The following is a 26,408-nucleotide window of genomic DNA, read 5'->3' as shown; positions in this document are numbered from 1 at the left end:
GGTGTAGAAATCCCACCCATAATTCTTCCTAGGAGGTAAAACTACTCTGCAGCTAGATTTTCATTCATATGGATTGCAAGGAGAACCATGTAATTTTTAAATTCACAAGTGAGACACACTCATGTTGTTCAGACCCTTACACCTCGTGTCCTTCCAAAGATTGATGGACGCAAGTGGTAAATTTTGACATCATCGCTTTGAGAGAAAGAAAATCACCAGCTGGGCCAAGTCAGTCTGAAGAGAGTTTCAATGTATAGTATCCATAGCGACGGAGACATCCAAGGTGCTTCCTGATTTCTCTCCTAATTGGTCTAGCTAAGGTTACATCACCTTGTTCTGGGTTATTCATTTTTCTCTGTATTGAGCTTATTGAATTGCTTTATTTTGAACACCATAACATTATCACTGCTCAATCTTCACCATGCAAGTGTTTACAGAGTACATTAAAAAAGTAACTCAAGGGATCGGCAAAATTAAACAGCGTAGTCGGGCTAAAATTACTTCAAAGGATGAGTCAGAATTCAGCAAAACACCCACAAATTTGACTCTTATCTGCAGATGATTGATAATTATAATGATGCTCATTACCATCATCCACCCATCGCATATGTAATAATAGATTTAAAAACATCACTAAGTAGTAAAGTTTGAATAAAATGATTCAGTAACCTGCGTTACTAACCTCTCTGTTGCCTCGATGTCTGAAATGTTTCTATTGCTTGCTCATCAAGTCATTTGGGACATTTCGCTACATTGATGTACCATATGAAATGTAACAAGCTTTTGTTACCTTTCTTGCTAAAATTAAAGAAAATCTAGGGCACGATTCTCCCAAAAGGGAACCAAGTCCTCTAGCGAGAGCATTTAGCCGCATGTTTCCCGGCGCTCACAGTGCCAAGAACACATGGCTACCCGCGGTCTCGTGTTGAATAAAGGGGCCTGAAAAGGAATGGATGGCAGAGGAGGCACGGAAGCCCCGTTTTGTACAATGGGGAGCTCCCCTCGCTAGAATTCCCCATCATAGCGAGAGAATGGAACACCATTTAAAAATGGCATTCCAATCTCTGATGGTCCCAAAACAATCCCTGATTTCCACCCCACCTCCTCCCAGCCCAAACACAATAAGGGAGGGTCCCTGCAACACCCCCCCCCCCCCCCCCCAAATAAAAACACCCACTCTGGACAACCCCAGCTCGATCACCACAATGCCAACTTGGCACCCTGGCCCAGGTGGCATCAGTGCCAGGCCACCGCCCTGCCCAAAGGGCATGCAACTGGGGGCCTCATTTCCTCTTGGAGAAACCCCCAAGAGTGCTGTTGAATCTAGTCCCGTTTGTGGGGACCAGTGCTGAATGGCACTCCCGCAGTCTCGGGTGAAGGGGTTGAATCCCAAAGTCTCAGGTACCTCGGGAATCTGCACAAAGAGTGAGGCCAATTGCCTTGCTCTAACTTGCAGATTTTCCAAAAAGTGATCCCACCCATTGTGGACAGGATTCACATTGCAACATCTCATGAGATCACATTGGATCTCGCAAGGAATGGTGAGCTGGGTAGATCCCGGGGAGCAGGGTCTCCTGGCTTTCAATGGCCATGCTGCATCACGGCGAGCTGCTTTCCGTCGCAGCATGGCCATTAGATTGTACACAGAATGTCACGAGACCAATAATAGAATGTCAGGTTTTAGATTAAAGGTTAAAGGGAACTGGAGTAATGAAAATAAAAGACATGCAATAAAAGCTTTTTACCCCAAGGAGCCTTGGTGACTTCCTGCAGAGATGGTAATCGTGGCTGCTACTGCATCAGTGGCTGCTACTGCGTCGATGGTGAAGGGAGTGAATGCTTGTTGAAGGGATGTCAATCAATGGAGCTGCATTGTCCTGGATGATGTTGAGCTTTATGAGTGTGGTTGGAGCTGCACTCGCCCAGACAAAGGGAGAGTATTCCCATCGCACTTGACTGGTGCCTTGTAGCTTATGGACAGGCTTTGGGGAGTGGAGAGGCGAGTTTACGTGCCGCAGGATTTCCAGCCTCTGAACTGCTCGTGTAGCCACAGCACCCTTCTTAGCTTTAATCACCCCCATTGCCCTTCTGTCCATGACACCTTTGTCAATCTCCACCTATTGCTGGCCCCCTATCCAGCCCCACGAACCCCCCCACAATAGTACAAATCTAACCCTTCATCCAGTTGTCTCCAACGTTTACAAAAGAGTCATCCAGACTTGCCAGGTTAAACTCCCTTCTTTTCCACAGATGGGATCAGACTTGCGGAGATTGTTCAATATTTTCTGCATGTTTCAGATTCCAGCATCCGCAGTAATTTGCTTTTACCCAAGGCTATTTATAAACTTGGTCTGGACACCTAGGGTACGGTTAGTGTCCATTATAACATCACTTGGACTGTTTTGATCTCCTCTGCACATTCAGGGCCAGTATCATTTATTATCTGATGAAGTCTTCATTATTTAAAACGAGTGGACGGTTACAAAAAATTAATTGAAAAGGCTAATGGAACATTGGCCTGGTTTATCATAGCTTGGAAAATTGAACATTAATTACATAAAATTATGGCGAGACCATATCTGGAGTAATGGTGTACAGGTCTGGCCATGGCATTTAGGGAATGACATATTGACCTCCTATTTGATGTGGCATCTGTTCAAATCCCTTTTGGAAATCCAACTTTACCACATTTACTGCAGGTTCTACTTTATCCACCTTGCTTGTTATTTCCTCAATAACTCCCAACACAATTTCCATTTCACAAAACCTGGATACTGCCTGATCCATTCTGGAGGAGGCGGTGGGGTAGTGGTATTGTCACTGGACTAATAAACCATTTTATTAGTTGAAATTCAATTTGAAATTTGAATTCAATAAAAATCTGGAATTAAAGGTCCAATGATGACCATGAAATCATAGTCGATTGTCGTTAAAAACCCATCTGGTTCACGAATGTCCTTTGGGGAAGGAAATCTGCCATCCTTACCTGGTCTGGCCTACATGCGACTCCAGACCCACAGCAACGTGGTTGACTCTTAACTGTCCCCTCAAGGGCAATTAAGGATCGGCAAAAAATGTTGGCACAGCCTGCGACGCCCACATACCTGCTAAAACCTGCTTAACAATGGATTGGTATGACATATGTTAGGCTAACTGGCCTGTTGGTTTTCCTGTTCTCGGTCTCCCTCTTTTCTTGAATAACGGTGATTTTCCAATCCAGTCTGCCACTGCATCGCTACAGTCTCACCTTTTAAAAAAAAAAAAATTTAGAGTGTCCAATTATTTTTTTCCCCCCAATTAAAGGCCAATTTAGCGCGGCAAATCCGCTTAACCAGCACATCTTTGGGTTGTGGGGGGTGAAATCCACGCAGACAAGGGGAGAATTTGCAAACTCCACACGACAGTGACCCCGGGATTCAAACCCAGGTCCTCAGCGCCGTAGTCCCAGTGTTAACCACTGTACCACGTGCCGCCCTGGTCTCACGTTTTATCCCAAACTTAGAACATAGAACATTACAGCGCAGTACAGGCCCTTCGGCCCTCGATGTTGCGCCGACCTGTGAAACCAATCTAAAGCCCATCTACACTATTCCCTTATCGTCCATATGTCTATCCAATGACCATTTGAATGCCCTTAGTGTTGGTGAGTCCACTACTGTTGCAGGCAGGGCATTCCACGCCCTTACTACTCTCTGAGTAACAAACCTACCTCTGACATCTGTCTTATATCTACCTCCCCTCAATTTAAAGCTATGTCCCCTCGTGCTAGACATCACCATCCGAGGAAAAAGGCTCTCACTGTCCACCCTATCCAATCCTCTGATCATCTTGTATGCCTCAATTAAGTCACCTCTTAACCTTCTTCTCTCCAATGAAAACAACCTCAAGTCCCTCAGCCTTTCCTCATAAGATCTTCCCTCCATACCAGGCAACATTCTGGTAAATCTCCTCTACACCCTTACCAATGCTTCCACATCCTTCCTATAATGCGGTGACCAGAATTGCACGCAGTACTCCAAATGCGGCCGCACCAGAGTTTGGTACAGTTGCAACATGACCTCATGGCTCCGAAACTCAATCCCTCTACCAATAAAAGCTAACACACCGTATGCCTTCTTAACAACCCTCTCAACCTGGGTGGCAACTTTCAGGAATCTATGTACATGGACACCGAGATCTCTCTGCTCAGCCACACTGCCAAGAATCTTACCATTAGCCCAGTACTCTGTCTTCCTGTTATTCCTTCCAAAATGAATCACCTCACACTTTTCTGCATTAAACTCCATTTGCCACCTCTCAGCCCAGCGCTGCAGCTTATCTAGGTCCCTCTGTAACATCCTTCCGCACTGTCCACAACTCCACCGACTTTAGTGTCATCTGCAAATTTACTCACCCATCCTTCTACACCCTCCTCCAGGTCATTTATAAAAATGACAAACAGCAGTGGCCCCAAAACAGATCCTTGTGGTACACCACTAGTAACTGGACTCCTGTCTGAACACTTCCCATCAACCACCACCCTTTGTCTTCTTCCAGCTAGCCAATTTCTGATCCAAACTGCTAAATCTCCCTGAATCCCATGCCTCTGTATTTTCTGCAGTAGCCTACCGTGGGGAACCTTATCAAACACTTTACTGAAATCCATATACACCACATCAACTGCTTTACGCTCATCCACCTGTTTGGTCACCATCTCAAAGAACTCAATAAGGTTTGTGAGGCACAACCTACCCTTCACAAAACCGTGTTGACTATCTCTAATCAAATTATTCCTTTCCAGATGATTATACACCCTATCTCTTATAAACCTTTCCAAGATTTTGCCCACAACAGAAGTAAGACTCCCTGGTCTATAGTTACCGGGGTTGCCTCTACTCCCCTTCTTGAACAAGGGGACAACATTTGCTATCCTCCAATCTTCTGGCACTATTCCTGTAGACAAAGATGACATAAAGATCAAAGCCAAAGGCTCAGCAATCTCCCCCCTAGCTTCCCAGAGAATCATAGGATAAATCCCATCCGGCCCAGGGGACTTATCTAATTTCACACTTTCCAGAATTGTTAACACCTCCTCCTCATGAACCTCAAGCCCTTCTAGTCTAGTAGCCGGAATCTCAGTATTCTCCTCGACAACATTGTCTTTTTCCTGTGTGAATACTGATGAAAAATATTCATTTAGCACCTCTCCTATCTCCTTGGACTCCCAGCACAACTTCCCACTACTGTCCTTGACTGGCCCTACCCTTACCCTAGTCATTCTTTTATTCCTGACATATCTATAGAAAGCTTTAGGGTTATCCTTGACCGTACCTGCCAAAGGCATGTCCCCTCCTGGCTCTTCTTAGCTCTCTCTTTAGGTCCTTCCTAGCTAACTTGTAACTCTCGAGCGCCCTAACTGAACCTTCATGTCTCATCTTTACATAAGCCTCCTTCTTCCTCTTGACAAGTGTTTCGACTGCTTTAGTAAACCCGTCCCCTTGCTCGACCACTTCCTCCCTGCCTGACAGGTACATACTTATCAAGGACACGCAGTAGCTGTTCCTTGAACAAGCTCCACATTTCCATTGTGCCCATCCCCTGCAGTTTTCCTCTACATCCGATACATCCTAAGTCTTGACTCATCGCATCATAATTGCCTTTCCCCCAGATAGAACTCTTGCCATGTGGTATATACTTATCTCTTTCCATCACTGAAGTAAAGGTAATTGTGGTCACTATCACCAAGGTGCTCACCTACCTCCAAATCTAACACCTGTCCTGGTTCATTACCAAGTACCAAATCCAATATGGCCTCGCCTCTCGTTGGCCTATCTACAATCTGTGTCAGGAAACCCTCCTGCACACATTGGACAAAAACAGACCTATCTAAAGTACTCGAACTATAGCGTTTCCAGTCAATATTTGGTAAGTTAAAGTCCACCATAACAACTACCCTGTTGTTTCGCTCCTATCCAGAATCACCTTTGCAATCCATTCCTCTACATCTCTGGAACTTTTCGGAGGCCTATAGAAAACCTCTAACAGGGTGACATCTCCTTTCCGGTTTCTAACCTCAGCCCATACTACCTCAGTAGACGAGTCCTCATCAAACATCCTTTCTGCCACCGTAATACTGTCCTTGACTAACAATGCCACCCCTCCCCCTCTTTTACCACCTTCCCTGAGCTTACTGAAATATCTAAACCCCGGCACCTGCAACAACCATTCCTGTCCCTGCTCTATCTAGGTCTCCGAAATGGCCACAACACTGAAGTCTCAGGTACCAACCCATGCCGCAGGTTCTCCCACCTTATTCCGGATGCTCCCGGCATTGAAGAAGACACACTTTAAACCACCTTCCTGCCTTCCGGTACACTCCTGCAACTTTTATACCTTACTCATGACCTCAGTACTCTCACCCTCCTGTATACTGAGCTACAATTCAGGTTCCCAAGCCCCTGAACTAGTTTAAACCCTCCCGAAGAGCATTTGCAAATCCCCCCCCCCCCCCCCCCAGGGCAGCACGGTAGCATTGTGGATAGCACAATTGCTTCACAGCTCCAGGGTCCCAGGTGCGATTCCGGCTTGGGTCACTGTCTGTGCGGAGTCTGCACATCCTCCCAGTGTGTGCGTGGGTTTCCTGCGGGTGCGCCAGTTTCCTCCCACAGTCCAAAGATGTGCAGGTTAGGTGGATTGGCCATGATAAACTGCCCTTAGTGTCCAAAATTGCCCATAGCGTTGGGTGGGGTTACTGGGTTATGGGATAGGGTGGAGGTGTTGACTTTGGGTAGGGTGCTCTTTCCAAGAGCTGGTGCAGACTCGATGGGCCGAATGGCCTCCTTCTGCACTGTAAATTCTATGATAATCTATGATATTGGTACCCCTCTGGTCCCGGTGTAGACCATCCCGTCTGTAGAGGTCCCACCGACCCCAGAATGAGCCCCAATTATGCAGAAATCTGAAACCCTCCCTCCTGCACCATCCCTGTCGCCACGTGTTCAACTATTCTCTCTCCCTATTCCTCGTCTCGCTAGCACGTGGCACGGGTAACAACCCAGAGATAATAACTCTGTTTGTCCTAGATCTAAGTTTTCACCCTAGCTCCCTGAATTCCTGCCTTACATCCCTATCCCTTTTCCTACCTATGTGGACCACGACTTGGGGCTGCTCCCCCTCCCCCTTAAGGATCCCGAAAACACGATCCGAGACATCACGCATCCTGGCACCTGGGAGGCAAGACACCAACCGCGAGTCTCTCTCGTTCCCACAGAATCTCCTATCTATCCCCCTAACTATTGAGTCTCCAATGACGAATGCTCTACTCCTCTCCCACCTTCCCTTCTGAGCAACAGGGACAGACTCTGTGCCAGAGACCTGTACCCCATGGCCAACTCCTGGTAAGTCCCCTCCCCCACAACAGTATCCAAAGCGGTATACTTGTTACTAAGGGGAACGACCACAGGGGATCCCTGTACGGACTGCTTCCTCCCACCCCCTCTCACTGTCACCCATCTATCTTTATTCTTCGGAGTAACTACATCCCTGAAGCTTCTATCAATCGAATGATCCGAAGTTCATCCAGCTCCAGTTCCCTAACTCGGTTTCTGAGGAGCTGGGGAAGGGTGCACTTCCCACAGATGAAATCAGCAGGGACACCGACGGCGTACCTCACCTCAAACATTCTGCAGGAGGAACATTGCACTACCTTCCCTGCCATCCCCTCTAGATAAAAAAAAGAAAAAAAGAGAAAAAAGAACTTACCTATTATTCACTCCCCTTCTCAGCAAGCACTCACTCAGCAACCTCTGCGCCCCGCACGATAACACCGGAGGGGAAATAAAAGAAAATCTACTTACCAGTCACCAGCCAATCCCTTACCTGCAGGCTGTTGACATCACGGTTCAACTTCTTTCTACTTCTACCTGCCCTCGAGCCTTCCTCTTGATCTTTAGAGCGGTTGTTTTTTTTTCGTTAGATGAGAGGGTAGGGAGGGGAACACTGAAGAAGTGTTTCGGGTGTAAGTGTCACTTGACAACAGCTCCTCCACAAACCACCTTCAAGTTAGGGTGACCACAATGGACGTATGCAAATTTCCCCCGCAACAGCCAATCAGCAGCTCTGCTCTACTGCCCTCTGCTGGAGCCCACTTTACCCAGCTCTGCCATCATACCCTCAACTTCCTTTTTTTTTAAAAAAAAATGTTTAATACACTAATCTTAGACCCACAATTCTCATCTACAAATTGGAATGCAAAACTCTATGTTGCCTCAAGATTTCTTTATATAGATGTATCCTGGCTGCACATTACCAGGTCTCTGTGGAGAATGGTGGAATTAACGTGAACCCTCATCAAAGGCCTAGGAACCCACCAAAAATGACAACTTAATCTCTCCAAAAATTCAAAAGATGAAACACAAGTTGTCATCACCTGAATGCACTTCCTGACCAGGCTATGGAAGCAAATTCAATCGTAACCTCTGGGATAAATACTTGGAAAAGGAAACATTTGCAGAGCTACGAGGCAAGAGATTAATTGGATAGCTCTTTGAAAGAACCAGCACAGCAGGACAGGCTGAATGATGACCTTCCCCCACACACAAACTTCCTCCCCCCCACCCACCTCCTGCACACAAACTTCCTCCCCCCCACCCACCTCCTGCACACAAACTTCCTCCCCCCCACCCACCTCCTGCACACAAACTTCCTCCCCCCCACCCACCTCCTGCACACAAACTTCCTCCCCCCCACCCACCTCCTGCACACACACTTCTTCCTCCCCTCCTGCACACACACTTCTTCCTCCCCTCCTGCACACACACTTCTTCCTCCCCTCCTGCACACACACTTCTTCCTCCCCTCCTGCACACACACTTCTTCCTCCCCTCCTGCACACACACTTCTTCCTCCCCTCCTGCACACACACTTCTTCCTCCCCTCCTGCACACACACTTCTTCCTCCCCTCCTGCACACACACTTCTTCCTCCCCTCCTGCACACACACTTCTTCCTCCCCTCCTGCACACACACTTCTTCCTCCCCTCCTGCACACACACTTCTTCCTCCCCTCCTGCACACACACTTCTTCCTCCCCTCCTGCACACACACTTCTTCCTCCCCTCCTGCACACACACTTCTTCCTCCCCTCCTGCACACACACTTCTTCCTCCCCTCCTGCACACACACTTCTTCCTCCCCTCCTGCACACACACTTCTTCCTCCCCTCCTGCACACACACTTCTTCCTCCCCTCCTGCACACACACTTCTTCCTCCCCTCCTGCACACACACTTCTTCCTCCCCTCCTGCACACACACTTCTTCCTCCCCTCCTGCACACACACTTCTTCCTCCCCTCCTGCACACACACTTCTTCCTCCCCTCCTGCACACACACTTCTTCCTCCCCTCCTGCACACACACTTCTTCCTCCCCTCCTGCACACACACTTCTTCCTCCCCTCCTGCACACACACTTCTTCCTCCCCTCCTGCACACACACTTCTTCCTCCCCTCCTGCACACACACTTCTTCCTCCCCTCCTGCACACACACTTCTTCCTCCCCTCCTGCACACACACTTCTTCCTCCCCTCCTGCACACACACTTCTTCCTCCCCTCCTGCACACACACTTCTTCCTCCCCTCCTGCACACACACTTCTTCCTCCCCTCCTGCACACACACTTCTTCCTCCCCTCCTGCACACACACTTCTTCCTCCCCTCCTGCACACACACTTCTTCCTCCCCTCCTGCACACACACTTCTTCCTCCCCTCCTGCACACACACTTCTTCCTCCCCTCCTGCACACACACTTCTTCCTCCCCTCCTGCACACACACTTCTTCCTCCCCTCCTGCACACACACTTCTTCCTCCCCTCCTGCACACACACTTCTTCCTCCCCTCCTGCACACACACTTCTTCCTCCCCTCCTGCACACACACTTCTTCCTCCCCTCCTGCACACACACTTCTTCCTCCCCTCCTGCACACACACTTCTTCCTCCCCTCCTGCACACACACTTCTTCCTCCCCTCCTGCACACACACTTCTTCCTCCCCTCCTGCACACACACTTCTTCCTCCCCTCCTGCACACACACTTCTTCCTCCCCTCCTGCACACACACTTCTTCCTCCCCTCCTGCACACACACTTCTTCCTCCCCTCCTGCACACACACTTCTTCCTCCCCTCCTGCACACACACTTCTTCCTCCCCTCCTGCACACACACTTCTTCCTCCCCTCCTGCACACACACTTCTTCCTCCCCTCCTGCACACACACTTCTTCCTCCCCTCCTGCACACACACTTCTTCCTCCCCTCCTGCACACACACTTCTTCCTCCCCTCCTGCACACACACTTCCTACCCCCCCACCCCCACACTTCCTACCCCCCCACCCCCACACTTCCTACCCCCCCACCCCCACACTTCCTACCCCCCCACCTCCTACCCCCCCACCCCCACACTTCCTTCCCCCCCACCCCCACCCACACATCCTCCCCCTCCCCCTCCACCCCCATCCACACCCACACTTCCTCCCCCCCCCACCCCCACCCACACTTCCTCCCCCCCACCCCCACCCACACTTCCTCTCCCCCCCACCCCCACTCACACCCAAGTCCTCCCCCCCACCCCCATCCATACCCACGTCCACCCCCCCATCCACCCCCCCACCCCCATCCACACCCATGTCCACCCCCCCACCCCCATCCACACCCACGTCCACCCCCACCCCCACCCCCACCCCCACACACTTCCCCCCCCTTTATGCAGTGTTCCAATTTCATTATATTCACTAAATTATCAACTTAAATTATTAATTGGAAAAGCAAGGCACCAGCACAAAGAAAAGTCCTACAGCACAAACCTGGATAATGGTATTTCCCATTGATAATAGCAGATTCAATGGATCCTGAAGAGGAGCAGTCCATGGTCACAGATTTAGTGACAGGAGGAAGTGAAGAGTGCCTAGCTCCAGACATCTGAATGGATTTTTGAGAGGTGGGCAGAGTTCTCCGATGAATCTGAATGCGGTTTTCAGCCCCATGAATAGCTATACTCATACCTGGAATAAACCATACACACAGATGAGCAAATTCCAGCTATTAACCAAAGAGAATTACAGAACATTTTCCATTTAAAAAAAAAAAATAAAAAAAAATTACTGTAGAAAAGCTAAACAAACTTATCGACTCATCAGCACACTCCTGGGCAGGGATTTTGCGCCCGTGATTTGAGACGTGGGCACAAATTCCCTTGAGGCCAAGAGTGAGATTCTCGCCAGCAAGAGGATAGTGGTGGTGGGCAGGAGACTGAAGTAATGGAGGTTCCACGCCCATAATAGTGGGCTTCCCCACAGCTTTCAGGAATTCACAAGTGAATTGCTTTTCACCAAAGTATGAGGTTTCTCGAGGTTCTTTAACTAGAATCCAGCTCGCCGAACTCACCTACATCTCACAACTGTGGACTCTCCAGCTCAAGCATGGGCTTCACTGCTTTCTTACTTAGGTGACTTCCAAGTCAGTAAACATCCTTGGTTTCTGATAACCTTTCGACTCCTGGTTCCAGCTGCTTCACAGGTACTGGTAGATTATCTCTACCTGTCCCAAAGCTGCTTCTAGGCCGACCCCTCATTTCGGTGAGAAATGACCTCGATAAAACCCAAAGCTGAAGAAAATTCCCCCTACACTCAGACCCCATTGCAATGTGGCTGGCACACATGGGATAACACAGATGGGAAACCATGTGAATGATTTAAACAATTTATGGGGACCTGTGTAGACAAACACCACGAATCTCAAGAATGTTTAATGTTGTCCCACTTCAAACTCCAACCTTAAATAAACTTTATCAAAAATGTCAACACCCAACTAAAATAAGCTGCAATCCTAAAACCTATGAATCCTAAAATGATATTTGTAACAATGTGAGATATAATGCAAACTCCGACCAATGGTAGAACATTCTCAAAAGACTGAATGGCCTCTCCTGTTCCCATTTTCAAAATCCAATATAAAACAAGATAATTATGCTCTCTTGCCAAAAACCCATCTGTTAACATTAGCTGTGATGGGTTAAAAAGGAATCACAACAATGGGCCAATAGTGAATGAATTGACCAACTCCCAGTTCTCTATAGTTACTTTTTATTCATCCTTTTATCACAGAAAACATGGGAGAGAAATTGCATCCCTCCATCACATGCCAGAACACAAAAAAAATTGATACTCACAGAATCCCCAAAGATTAATTTTGTACGCTGTTAAATCACAAACTAAAACTTCATACCACCTCAATCTTCGAGGATTCAGGGAGTCTTGTGAGAAAGACCAATGATCTCATCAAACGCTAAACAATCAATCCCTTCAAAAAGAAGCTTATGCATTTAAGCATTTGAGACAAATTGTTTCAAAAGCAACAGTCATTACTCGGTTCAAAAGATTAGAAAAGGTTTTCTTTTTTAAAAAAAATAACTGTGTACTCATCAATTCCATAACACCCACAAGAATGATTTATAACTAACAGATGACTCTGAGTCAGTGTAAAGCACCTACAACAAAGCTGTTAGACTTAATCTTGAACAAGCAGATGACAGTACAAGTTCACTGGCATTTGATTGATTACTAGTTCCATCTAGCATCAACTATTTTGCCCTGGAGCAATTGAGCAGAGAAACATAGCAGTCGTTATAGGGGCGATATTCATACTGAGTCGCGCCCCCCCACCCCCCAACTCCCCAAACACAGAGGGATAGCTGGAACAAAATCCGGTCTCAAAGCAAAAATGACAACTGAATGATTATGGTGGAATGCAGGGTGGGCGATGACATACACCACCTGCTGGGTGTCAGCTGTGGCTCAGCGAACAGCACTCTCACCTCGAGAGTCAGGTGGCTTTGGGTTCAAATCCCAGTCTAGAGACAGGAGCATATAAAGTAAACCTCATCAAGGCTCCCTCAACGCTACACGGAGCGTGCGGAGGTGCTATCCTTAAAGAGAGGCCTCTTGTCATTTATCAGAAGATGGATGCAAAATCCCATGGCATTATAGAATAGATAGAATTTACAGTGCAGAAGGAGGCTAGTTGGCCCATCAAGCCTGCACCAGCCCCTGGAAAGAGCACCCCATTTAAGCCCATCCCATCCCCATAACTCAGTAACCCCACCTAACCTTTTTTGGGCACCAAGGACAATTTATCGTGGCCAATCCACCTAACCTGCACATTTTTGGACTGTGGGAGGAAACCGGACCACCCGGAGGAAACCCACGCACACAAGGGGGGGAACGTGCAGACTCCGCAGAGACAGTGACCCAAGCCGGGAATCGAACCTGGGACCCTGGAGCAGAGAAGCAACTGTGCTAACCACTGTGCTGCCCTACTTTCAAAGGGAGTTCTCCCCAGCATAGTGGCTGATATTTATCCCTCAAATGAACGTGACAGAAATAAAGTTAACCAGGCCATCTTCTCATTGTTGTATGAGATCTTGCTGCATGCAAAGCAGCTGCAATTTAGTACAAAGCTCTTTGGGGGATATTTTCTAAGTGACGCGTTTTAAAATCAGCCTTCGAAGCAGTTTTGAAATAAAATATTTTTTTTAAAAACGCGCTTTGACAGAGAGGCAATATAGAATACGTCAAAATCTTGAGTGGAGGGCAGCACGGTGGCGCAGTGGGTTAGCCCTGCTGCCTCACGGTGCCGAAGTCCCAGGTTTGATCCCGGCTCTGGGTCACTGCCCGTGTGGAGTTTGCACATTCTCCCAGTGTTTGCATGGGTTTCGCCCCCACAACCCAAAGATGTGCAGTCTAGGTGGATTGAACATGCTAAATTGGCCCTTAATTGGGAACAAAATGATTTGGGTACTCTAAATGTTTTTTTTTTTTTAAATCTCGAGCAGACGCACTGTCTTTACCCTGACTGATGGAATCAGCAGCAAAAAAGGGCTTCAGAAGAGAAGAATACAAGTGTAAGGACACTAACAGAGTGATGTGTACAATAAGCATTCTACTAAAAGCCTGATCGGATCGGAATACCAGAATTGGACTAAATCATTCAGTGCTGCGGAAACCAAATAGGTGCGAATGAGATGGCAATCTAAACGCGTGTACAATTCCACAATTCTTTAGAAATACTGATGGCTCAGACTGGCAAAGGAGTGATAAATAACTGGCTTTCAAGCAAGGAGGGGCAAGGTTTGGAGGCAATTACAGGTTGGATCCCAAAAAAAACAAGTAAACATTCACACAGGCTAGCATGGAGTCATCGTGTGCCTTTATTTAGGAAATGGAATATCTCCTTTCTAAAAGCAGGCTTCAACTAGCCTGTTCCACAATTCAGTGCCGATCTTCAATTTCACTTTCTTGCCCTCTTTCCATATCTTCAAGGTTCCATAAATCCTCAATCCCAAACTTCAATACTTTGCTTTCTGACGAAGCTCTCAGGGATGGAGAATTTAAAGATTCACAACCCTCGACTGAAGAGCTTTCTCATCTCAGTCCTAAATGTTGCCCCCTTAGCCTGGGACAACATTTAGTCTCATGTTCCAGACTCTTCACCTAACCTCTCAGTATCTAACCTGCCAAGCCCCACAGAATCCTATGATTCAATAAGATCACCTTTCACCCTTCTCAATGGCAAGAGAATATGGGCTAATTCTATTCAATCTTTCCTTATTAGGACAGTCCTCTGATCATCCCAGGATGATCAAACTCTCTCATCCTAGAGACCATTTTGGTGAACCTTCGCCAAACTGCCTCCAATGCAAATATATCCTTTCCACAATGTGGAGACCAAAACTGCGCAGTCTCCAGATGTGAGCCCACCAAAACCCTGTACAATTGTAGCAAGACCTCTTTTTCATTATTCTACTCTAATCCCTTGCTGCTGGGGCAGCAGAGTGGTATAGTGGTTAGCACAGTTGCTTCACAGCTCCAGGGTCCCAGGTTCGATTCCCGGCTGGGATCACGGTCTGTGCGGAGTCTGCATGTTCTCCCAGTGTCTGCGTGGGTTTCCTCCGGGTGCTCCAGTTTCCTTCTACGGTCCGGGGATGTGCGGGTTGGGTGGAATGGCCACACTAAATTGCCCTTGGTGTCCAGAAAGGTTAAGTGGGGGATACTGGGGTAGGGTAGATAACTGGCCTGGAGTGGGGTGCTCTTTGTGGGGGCTGGTGCAGACGCAATGGGCCGAATGGCCTCCTTCTGCACTGTAAATTCTATGATCTATAATCTAGTGAACTTGTGTTGCCCTGCCTCCAAATGCTCAGTATGCCAACAGTTACAGTAGTAGTTGGAGAGAAAGCATTACATTTCTATAACACCCTTCAAAACCATAGCATGTCTTAAGGTGCCTTAGAAACATTGAAGTTTATTTTTGAAACATAATGCAAGTCAATAGGTGCACAGCAAGCTCCCACAAACAGCAATGACATACTGGCCAGATAATCTGATTTTCAAGTATCGATGGAGGGATAAATATTGGCCTAGATGAAGTTGCCCTGCACTTCAAAATAGAATGCTTAGGTGGGGTTCTTTTTCAGAGCGTTGGTGCAGACTTGATGGGCTGAATGGCCTCCTTCTGCACTGCATGAATTCTATAGTGGAATTTTAACTGTTCCATTTCCTGGCCCTCTGTATTGTTAGCCTAGTGACATTGCTATTAGGCCACCATCCCTCATCCATCCAAGGGGTAAGATGAACCAAAAAATCACATCCAAATGTGGCACCGCCGACAGTACAGCACTGGAGTGTGCCTGCATCATACGATCCAGTCTAGAGCAGAACTTGATCCCACAATCTTTGACTCAGGAGGGCAGAGTACAACCCATTGAGTCATGGCTGACAATCGGCAGTGAGAGGCGTTTTCACTACAGTAAGTGAATCTAAAGCAGAGTCACTTATTTGCAAAATACATGTAAACCATTTGATTTAGATTTCTTACTTTTTGTTAAGTTTGCTCACCCACTTCCTTCCACAGAGAGGAGGAAGTAATTTTGATTATTACTCACAAAAAGAAGTGTTCCACCTCGTGTACCGCTGTCAAGCTGCTATTAAAATAAACCATCATTCCAGCTTAGGCAACAATAGAAGATGATTTCAGAGTGAAGTTGGTCGATGGGAAGGCTAGTTGAGAAAAGTGTGAAGTGTGTGAAGGATAGGAGTCAAGGAATTCAGAAACAAATCCATAATCCCACACCCGAGAGAGAACACCAACCAAGAGGCTAGAGTCTGAGGGAGGGCACTGGTTACAGATCAGCGTCTTAAAGAAGTCAACCAAGTCTTTATTAACTAGAACTATTTGTAGATATTTCAAAAAAAGGTACAAATTAGGAGATGTCTCCACATGGAGGTCTATACACATCTCTGCTCAACATCACACTGACACGGAGCCGAGGGTCGTATGCTTTCTTACAACCTTGTGCAAATCTGCAATTTGATTTAAGATAGTGTTACTGTACTCAGTGCCACATGAACCCATTATACTACAATATCCTGCTAATTTTGTGCTCATTACAAAAACCACAAAGTCCAAACGAGAGATCAACATGGGACTTCCAACCAGATCCAGATTAAACTCAAATACAGTTCATAAGAGGCAATTGCTGAAGTTATTTCATTGCAGTATGAAGCAGAGTGGAGTATCAAACAGGCAGGAGATTGGCAGCCAATATTAGGAATCAAAAGTATCAACTGTTTCCAAAACAAATACCAGATATAGAAGCAAAAAAAAAAAAAAAACCTTTGGTAATATTAGCTCATTGGGTTAAATGACCTTGACATCTACACTGGAACAGGGAGAGACCATCTAGTCTTGTTCAGCCATTTCATCAGATCATGACCGACCACTATTTAAACTCCATATCCCTTACCCATCTACCAGGCTCAAGCATGAAAGCTCCAATGCGTCCTTCAACATCAAGCGCTCAACATTTCCAATATGCTTTGAGAGAAGTTGCTTCTTGATTTTCAAAAATCAAGTCCCCTCACTCTCCCATGATAGGGAATACTTTATTTCTATTACAACCTCACTGCAATCAGATCACCCCTCAAATCTAAATTCGGGGAATATGTGCCAAAATATATGCAAATTATTTTCTGCTTTTAGTCCCAACATCGTTCTGGTGAATCTGCACAGCACACCCCCAAGACCAGAGGTACACGGCACATAAAACTGAACTTACTCCAGAGGGGTCTGGTCAAGGTTCAGCACAGCTGAAGCACAACTTCCCTCCCATTTGAACCCAGTCCCACGAGAGGGCTTACAAAACAACACTGGGTCACCGGGGACACCTGGCATTACAATGGAGGTCCTTCTGCCAGTGTTTGTACATCCAGGTAGGCACGGTCCAAAGGTCACCAACCAATGACAAAACCAAACCAAGAAAGGCACTTTGTCAATGGACTGGTAATCCAGAGACCCAGGGTAACACTCTGGGAACCCAAGTTCAAAGTCCATCATGGCAAACGGTGGAATTTGAATTCAATAAAAAAAAACGGAAATAAAAGTTAAAAGTTGAATGGCGATCATGAACCATTGTTGATTGTTGCAAAAACCTATCTGGTTCACTAATGCCTTTTAGGGAAGATTTAGAAATCTGCTGCTCCTTCCTGGTCTGGCCAACATGTGACACCACACCCACAGCAATGTGTTTGACTCTTTCACAGTTCATGGGAAGGGATGGACAATAAACATTGGCCCAGCCAGCGAAACACACATCCCCTGAACAAGCACAAAAAAAAAAAGCAGCGCAGCGACACAGTGGCAAGCACTGCTGCCTCACGGCACCAAGGACCCGGTTCAATCCCGGCCATGGGTCACTGTCCGTGTGGAGTTTGCACATTCTTTTGAGTGTCTGCGTGAGTTGTCAAGCAAGGATGATAAATAAACCAAACACTGCGTCAGCTATAGCTCCTTGTTGTAGAAGATTGATATACTTTAATCATTCTCCATCAATAAAAGAGTTCCAGTCATGGGGGAAGTAGCTTACTGTGAAGAAAAATAATTTTAAAATGTGAAGAGAAAAAGGTTGATGCTTCTGTGCAGTATTACCATAAAGAAACAATGTGACAGGAAGAGACAAAACATGTTGGTATATCAACAAAAAAGTTAAATTAAAAATAAAGCAGAAAAGCTTAAAAAGGTGATTTTATTATATATTTATAACAAGATAAATGGATTAATAGCACAAAGATAGATAAGCGGTGAGATTAACTGAATGGGAACAAAGTCCTATAGCGAGCGCGTCTAGCTGTGTATTTCCCAACACTCAGTGCTGAGAAACAATGCTATAAAATGGCACTCGGGTTAGATAGGGGGCCTCCGGGGGAAAACACTTGCTCGAAGCTGCACATAGCCCCGTTTTGTGCACAGAGGAGCTCTGCTCGCCAGATCTCGTGTAGCACGAGAACCCCCAAAGTGACCCCACCCAAGCCCCAACGCACTGTGGAGGGTCTCCCCTACCCCCACAAACACCCACGCAGGGCACCCCCGGCCCGATCGCTGTGCAAAATGCCAGCTTGGTACCTTGGCAGGTCCAGGGTGCCTAGGTGGCACCAGCAGTGATGGGATGCCACCCTCCCAGAAGGCATGCGCTGGGGGTCTCCGATGCCCTGGTAGACCCCCTCACAAGTTCCATCTGGTCCCAGTTTGTGGAGACCAGTACTGAATCGCACTCGACTAAGGTCTCAAGACACAAAGGGGATAGATGCCAACATCTCGGGAATTTGCAAATTAAAGTGAAACTGGCCATCTCGCTTTAATGTGTGGATTTGCCCAAAAGTGACCCCACCCACAATGGCCGGAGTTTACATCGCAACGTCGCACGAGATTCCGTTAGATCTCACAAAGCGTTGTGAGCTGGGTAGATCCTGGGAGTGGGGGCTCCCAGCTTCCATCGGCCACACTGCGCCGAGCTGCTTTGCAGGCGCAGTGTGGCGGTTTGATTACACACCATGTAATTTTATTGTGTTGTGGAGGTAATCAAAGTTGGGCAACATATTGAAAAGGCGGACAAAATGGAAAAAGGAGTGAAAGTGGGTGGCAGGTGTCATGATATTCAGATAAACATCATGGTGCAAACATACATACACACTAATGGACAGATCAACGGACCAATCAATACATACACAACATCACATAGTCATGAGCACAATCACTATAAAACGGGGAACACGACACATCCCGCTCATTCCAGCAGGAGACAGCTCAGAGCACAGAACTCACAGCAAGCCACTCAGACATTCACAATGTGCTGAGTGCTTCTCCAAGATAGTGTTAGGGCTAGGTCCACGGGTTAGAGGGTAATAAACGAACCACAGTAACCACTTTACAGATGTTGTTATCGTTAGTAATAAAACTGGGTTGTACCATCTGCAACCGTGTTGGTTCGTCTATGTAGCAGAGCACCTAACATGACAGCAGGCAGTACTGACAATAAAAAGGATGACACAAAAAAAGTCATGAGGAATGATCCTGGCTCGAAAGAGCAAATATATTCAGTATTGGATGAAGATGAAATAACAAGCGTCAGCAAGTACTTTGGGAGTAGTTTATTGGCCTGCTCACAGTACTGTTGGTCAGAGCATTAAATCAAGAAATAGAAAGATTACTGGGTGACTTTAATCTTCATATAGACTGGGAGAAAAAACAGCAAAGGTAGCTTGGAGTATGAACTCATGAAATACATTTGAGATGGTTTCCTAGAGCAAAAACAACCAGGACAGAAGCTATTTTAGATCTTGTTTAGGGTCATGAGACAGGATTAATTATTCATTTCATGAGTGCGGCAGACACAAGTCCAAAACTAGAGGACTGAAATGAAAGGAGTCAGAAGCAGATATCAGCAAAATAAATTGGTAAAGGAAAAACATAGAATGACAGTAAACTAAGCAGAAATACAAAAACAGATTGTGGCGAAAGTGACTCTTCAAAAGGTGACAGGAGAAATCATGAGGGAATTTTTTTTTTTTTGATGTCTCTGCCATTCCATTATGTGCCTGCCCTCACACTACAAGGCACTAATGGGGAAGTGGGACCTTAAAGAGACAAGGAATTTACAAAGAAGAAAAAGCCGGGACTAGAAAAAAAAAATTCCCTCAACCTAATGACTTACAACCTCAGGAAGAAGTGGATGCTCTGACTGTGATCTTCCAAAATCCCCTACCCGGAATGGTCCCATTGGCTTGGAGGGTAGCGAATGTAACACTGTCATTCAAGGAAAGAGGGAATGAGAAAGCAGGGAACCACAAGAGCCCTGACATCAATCATCGGGAAAGTGCTGGAGTCTCGTGTGATGGAAAAGGGAACTTGACCAGAACAAAGAAAAAAGGGGAGCTCTTAAAGACATACACCAAGAATGATTAGCAATTCATTTTGCGAGGTGTGTAATTGATTGGCAATATAGACCGCACATCCCATGGTGAGATGTATCTTGATGCACTCAAGTCTTCTTGCTCCTTAATGTTGCAATGGAACTGCACACCAAACAATGTGAAATTAACAACTGTTGAGAATGGGCATCTGGTGCAAAAAGGAAGAACACTTATTTAAATAGCAAATACATATTTAAATAGCAAATACATACACAAGGATTATTTTTAAAATAATATTTATTAGTGTCACAATTAGGCTTACATTAACACTGCAATGAAGTTACTGTGAAATGCTCATTTAATATTGGGTAGATGCAGCAGCTAATATTCACAGTGGAGGTTCCATATAGGCAGAAATGTGTGATGATTGAGCTATAATCGTGGTTTGGATTCCGCCCTCACTCTTCAAACTGTGCCACTGCATCTTTTGCAATCTGATAAGAAAAGCAGGATCATTAAACAGTGGCAATGCAGCACTCCCTCAACACAACTCCCTGTGGAGGAGCATTTATGCACAAATTAGCGATAATTTTGTATTGATGTTTCAAGAGCAAATTGTGCCTCATTAGTTCAGGTGTGTCTGTATTACTCCATACAAGTCTCTTTGTAATGTTGTTAGACAAGGGGGGGGGGGGGCAGAGATGCAAAGAGAAAAAGGGAATTGCTAAAACAATTTTAAAAAACATAAACCTATATATTCCAACAACATGGAACTACAAAAAATGTGATGCGACATTGTGATCAAAAGTTTTTCTTTTATGTTGAAGGAGTTTTGTTTGTGCCAATGTCTTCCCATTTTGCAATGTTTGATGAGAGTCTGCAGAGATTCGGTGCTTTGTTTCAAACCACAGCACTTAATATGGACCACATCTGTCTCTGCAAAGTGGTCTTGCTCACTTCCTCATTCTCAAAAATCAGAAACTTTGATATTATGTTGTGTCAAGTAGTTTTTGAACCCACAGTAAAGGAAAAGGTTGCACATATAAAACACCTTACAGCCAATGAAGTATCTTTCAAGCGAAGTCACAGTTGTAATGTGGGACATGCAGCATTCCATTTGGGCACAGCAAGCTCCCAAAATCACAGTTTGTTATGGCTCAGGGGGCCATTTGACCAGTGTCTGCACCGGCTCTCCAGTCTGCCCGTTCCCCACTGCACACAATTTCTATTCAAGTGATCAAATAATGCCTTCTTGAATGCCTTGACTGAACCCGCAAATTGCCAGTGTTGCAGTTTCAATATTATTTCTAGGTATAAAAAAGTAATTTATTCATAATGAAAGATACATGTGGGAGGGATCTAACTCCAGGATATTGTGAAGAACGACATCCCAACCAAAATGGAAGATTTAACTCACTATTCATTTCAGTGCTTTTAGCCAAGATTTATTTCACATCTGCAATTTGAACCCTGCTGGGTACGGATTTTAACGGAGTGTAAAACAGTAATCCATGATTCAGAAGGCCATCATGAGTAAATAAGAAATATTCCCAGTAGTAGAGGGTCAGTTACAGAGAAAAGTTAGATTTAAAAAGTACTTGGGAAAAGACCCAGGAGAAGAAAACAATGATAATTTATGCAGAACGCGAGCGATTTTGAATGGGCTGCCTGAAAAGGTTCATGAAAATAGATTCAACAATAGCTTTCTAAAGAGAATTGGATAAACACTTGGAAGAGGAAAGATTTGTAGGACTTTGGTGAGAGAGACTAATTGGATCTTTCAAAGAGCCAGCACAGGCATGATCCTGGCTGGACATCTACATTCTACCCATACGACTGGCTGTGAAGCTGCAGTGCTAACCACTGTGCTACTGTGCCGCTAACTATAAATGAACCTGTTGAGCTGCATCATTCTACAATTCTAAGACAATTTTAAAAAAAAGTTCTAAATAGTTAGCTCAGCCGCGGGATGCTTTTTGAATATAGTCAATTAAATTAAATTCATTTTATTTATTATAAAATAAAGGACAAAAGTATAGTTATCCATCTTCATGTCAAAAACCCAGCAGTGAATTTAGACACACTGAAGGTTCAACAAAAGCAATAGGATAATGATTCGTTTTTATTTGATTTCAACCGAAGGATAAGTATTTGTCAGGACAAGGAAAACAGAAAATGTCATTTATGTACCTTTAAGACATTTGACTGCTCCTCCTCTTCCAGAGAAAGCCACACGATCTTTTACATCCACCCAAATGGACAAATCGGATCCAGAAGATGGCACATCAGAATGCAGCACCCCCTTCACTATTTCACTGGAGTGTGGACCTAGATTTTTGTGCTCAACTCTCCTACAGTGGGACCCGAGAGGAGAGTGTTATCCCCTGAACCACAGCTAAAGCAGTGATCACTTTGTGAAGTGCATTCTTCCAGCTTTGTTCAAATTGGTGGGTCCATGGGACAGAAGGATATATTACAAGGATATATTACCCTCAACTATTTCTGCAAGAGTGCCCACTCAAGTTTTCACCCCTGCAGTTACCCAGCAGTGGAACACCAGTGCAATGTTGGTTTTTTCAGTCACAGCTCATTTAGCAGAATTACCACTTGAGCAATAACCCACACACGGTCTTCGTGATTTTGTTTGGATGAGGCAAACAAGGCATCATTTACTGCTCCAGGTTCCCTCTGAAGGCAAGATGAACTGCACACAGCTTAAATCAATGGTCACCATCTTCCCTCATTTGTTAACGTTGCAACTTACACCAACAATAGACATGACTGCATCTGGTGGCAGCCAAACGACCTTGGAACTGGACCAGTTTGTCCAGATCAGAGTTCGATAAATGTGCTTTGGTTCAGTGAAGACCAACACCACCTCCAGCTAGGTGGTGGTTTATTAATCCTGGCTGAACAGAAGGAAGGGTTTAAAGAGATGATGATGTCAGCCCACCAGTACAGGGGGATTAACTTATTTTGCAGACTTCACGCCCTGGTCATGGCCAAAGATTTTGGTGAAGGTTAGTCTAGTTTACAATGCAACTCATTCCTGTTTGAAAAGTCAGTTAGAGATTTCAATGGAGACCGACTCCTGTCTGAGCTTTTTCTATTTTCCTGTGTGACTCTCTTTAGCACTTTATCCTGATGTTCTGAAATGCACTAAAGCAATGACAGTCTCTCTTTTCAGAAGTATAAGTTAATAACTATTAGCATTGTACTATGTGCTTCCCTACTCTTGCAGCTTCTCAGGCAAGTTGCTACAAAATCCCAGTGCAGGAGGCAATTTCGGCTCATCGGGTCTGCACCAGTTCTCCGAAAAAGCACTCTGTAGCACCGTCAATATGACGCGAGGCAGGTTGAGGTAATGTCAATTGAAAGCTTTATTAAGCAGAACTTTGGCACCAGCAGCGTGGTTACAGAATGCAACTGCTGAGGGAAATGGAGGGGAAAAACTGGGTTCTTTTTACCGGCATTTCTGGGTGGAGTCCAGTAGGTGGCAGATCCTATCAGGACCTGGCATCCCTCCACCAATAGCCTGTTGACACGTGGTGTACCGTATTACCCCTAATACATACCACCATATTCACCCCTTGTTGAAAATAGACCTGGCGGGATGGTGGTTCGCATGGTGGTAGGAGTTTACAGAGTCGGTACTGTGCCGTAACTTTGAACAAAACACAAAATTATCGCTTCAACTGGGCCAATGGGCCAAACAGGGTCAGCATGATGCCATAACTATAACAAGACACAATAACTGAAAAACTGGGCCAAACAGGGGTCGGCATGATGCCATAACTATAACAAGACACAATACTGAAAACGTTGTGTTAAAGTGATTCGATGAGCCGGATGGGCGCCCTGGTCGTCCTTTCCGATCGTCTCGGGCGTGGTGGTGATGGCGCTGGCTCGAGTCCCGTCGACTCTGGGAGCGTAGCGCTATCCCCTGTGTCCTTACTCCTGGGCGGGTCTGGGAGGAGAACCGAACCCCCCCAGGAATGGGGTGGCTGCGCGATGAACCGGCGGGAGTGAGGTGGTGATTGGTGTTGGGGGGGGGTAGCTCCGGCGGGCGCCAGATCTCGCAGGGAGACCGTGTCCTGTCGCCCATCGGGGTACTCCACATAGGTATATTGCGGGTTGGCGTGAAGGAGATGCACCCGTTCCACCACGGATCCGACTTGTGCGCCCGCACGTGTTTCCGGAGCAGAATGGGTCCCGGAGCTGCTAGCCAGGTCAGAAGTGGCGTTCCAGAGGAGGACTTCCTAGGAAAGAGGAGGCGGCGCTCGTGAGGCGTTTGATTCGTGGTGGTGCACAGCAGGGACCGGATAGAGTGAAGGGCATCCGGGAGGACTTCCTGCCAGCGGGAAATCGGGAGGCTCCTAGACCGGAGGGCCAGCAGGACAGCCTTCCAGACCGTTCCATTCTCCCTTTTTACCTGCCCGTTCCCCCGGGGGTTGTAACTGGTCGTCCTGCTCGAGGCTATGCCCCTGCTGAGCAGGGATTGACGCAGTTCGTCACTCAAGGAGGACCCCCTGTCGCTATGGATATAGTCAGGGAAACCGAACAGTGTAAAAATGGTACCGAGGGCTTTAATGACCGTGGACGCAGTCATGTCGGGGCAGGGGATGGCGAGAGGGAAACGGGAGTATTCGTCAACGACGTTCAGGAAGTACGCGTTGCGATCAGTGGAGGGGAGGGGGCCTTTGAAATCCAAACTGAGGCGTTCAAAGGGACGAGAGGCCTTAACCAGGTGCGCTCTATCTGGCCTGGAAAAGTGCGGTTTGCACTCAGCGCAGATCTGGCAGTTTCTGGTGACTGTTCGGACGTCCTCGACGGAGTAAGGGAGGTTGCGGGCCTTAAGGAAGTGGTAGAAACGAGTGACCCCCGGGTGGCAGAAGTCCTCGTGGAGGGCTTGTAGACGGTCCACTTGTACATTGGCACATGTGCCACAAGATAGGGCATCAGATGGCTCATTCAGCTTTCCGGGACGATACAAGATCTCATAATTGAAGGTGGAGAGTTCGATCCTCCACTGCAAGATCTTGTCGTTCTTGATCTTGCCCCGCTGTGCATTATCGAACATGAAGGCAACCGACCGTTGGTCAGTGAGGAGAGTGAATCTCCTACCGGCCAGGTAATGCCTCCAGTGTCACACAGCTTCCACTATTGCTTGTGCCGCCTTTGCCACTGAGGAGTGGCGGATTTCTGAAGCGTGGAGGGTTCGGGAGAAGAAGGCCACGGGTCTGCCTGCTTGGTTGAGGGTGGCCGCCAGAGCTACATCCGATGCGTCGCTCTCGACCTGGAACGGGAGGGACTCGTCGATGGCACGCATCGTGGCCTTTGATATCCGTTGTGATGCGGCTAAAGGCCTGGCATGCCTCTGTCGTCAGGGGAAAAATAGTGGACTGGATTAGTGCACGGGCCTTGTCTGCGTACTGGGGGACCCACTGGGCGTAATAAGAAAAGTAGTGAGAACAGCTGGTGAGTCAGTTTCAGCGGGAGCAGTGTGGAAGTGGCTGCTGGGAGGTAAGTCTGTCCTTTAAAAGCACTCGTCTTTGCAGGGGCAGGCCAGTCGATTTCGGCGGGAGTGGAGCTGGCTGGTTAGTCAATTTCAGCAGGAGCTGTTTTAGGCGGGAACAGGAAGTCGACCCGCGGACATCTGGGAAGACCCTCACCAATAAATTCTGGTGGAGAGGAAACCCGAGACACTACACGTGTAGTGTCTCCCACCCGCCCTCCTCCTCTAACCTAATAATAAAACCCATTGGTCTGAGGCAAGTACCATATTTTATTATATTATTATTTTTTATAAAAAATTTAATTTAGTTGTTAGCCAGATCTTGGTAGAAAGTTAGAGGAATGGCAGGGAAGGTAGTGCAATGTTCCTCCTGCAGGATGTTTGAGGTGAGGGATGCAGTTAGTGTCCCTGCTGATTTTACCTGCAGGAAGTGCTGCCATCTCCAGCTCCTCCAAGATCGAGTTAGGGAACTGGAGCTGGAGTTGGAAGAACTTCGGATCATTCGGGAGGCAGAAGGGGTCATAGATAGCAGCTTCAGGGAATTAGTTACACCAAAGATTGGAGATAGGTGGGTAACTGTAAGAGGGACTGGGAAAAAGCAGTCAGTGCAGGGATCCC

At 46.6% G+C, this 26,408-nt stretch overlaps 1 protein-coding gene across 5 annotated transcripts in view; it reads right to left on the bottom strand.

Annotated features, from left to right (window-relative positions):
• Positions 1-26,408, bottom strand: part of LOC140396330 (anoctamin-4-like) — a 286,419-nt gene that overhangs the window by 130,865 nt on the left and 129,146 nt on the right. For all 5 annotated transcript variants that reach the window (XM_072484841.1, XM_072484842.1, XM_072484844.1 and 2 more), the window contains one exon: positions 10,841-11,038. In XM_072484841.1, coding sequence (XP_072340942.1) covers positions 10,841-11,038 — 198 coding nt within the window. The remainder of the gene's footprint in view (positions 1-10,840; positions 11,039-26,408) is intronic.

This window comes from Scyliorhinus torazame, chromosome 19 (genome assembly GCF_047496885.1).
Source record: "Scyliorhinus torazame isolate Kashiwa2021f chromosome 19, sScyTor2.1, whole genome shotgun sequence".
In the NCBI taxonomy this organism is placed as follows: Eukaryota; Metazoa; Chordata; class Chondrichthyes; order Carcharhiniformes; family Scyliorhinidae; genus Scyliorhinus; species Scyliorhinus torazame.
This window is presented reverse-complemented; position numbering and strand designations above follow the sequence as displayed.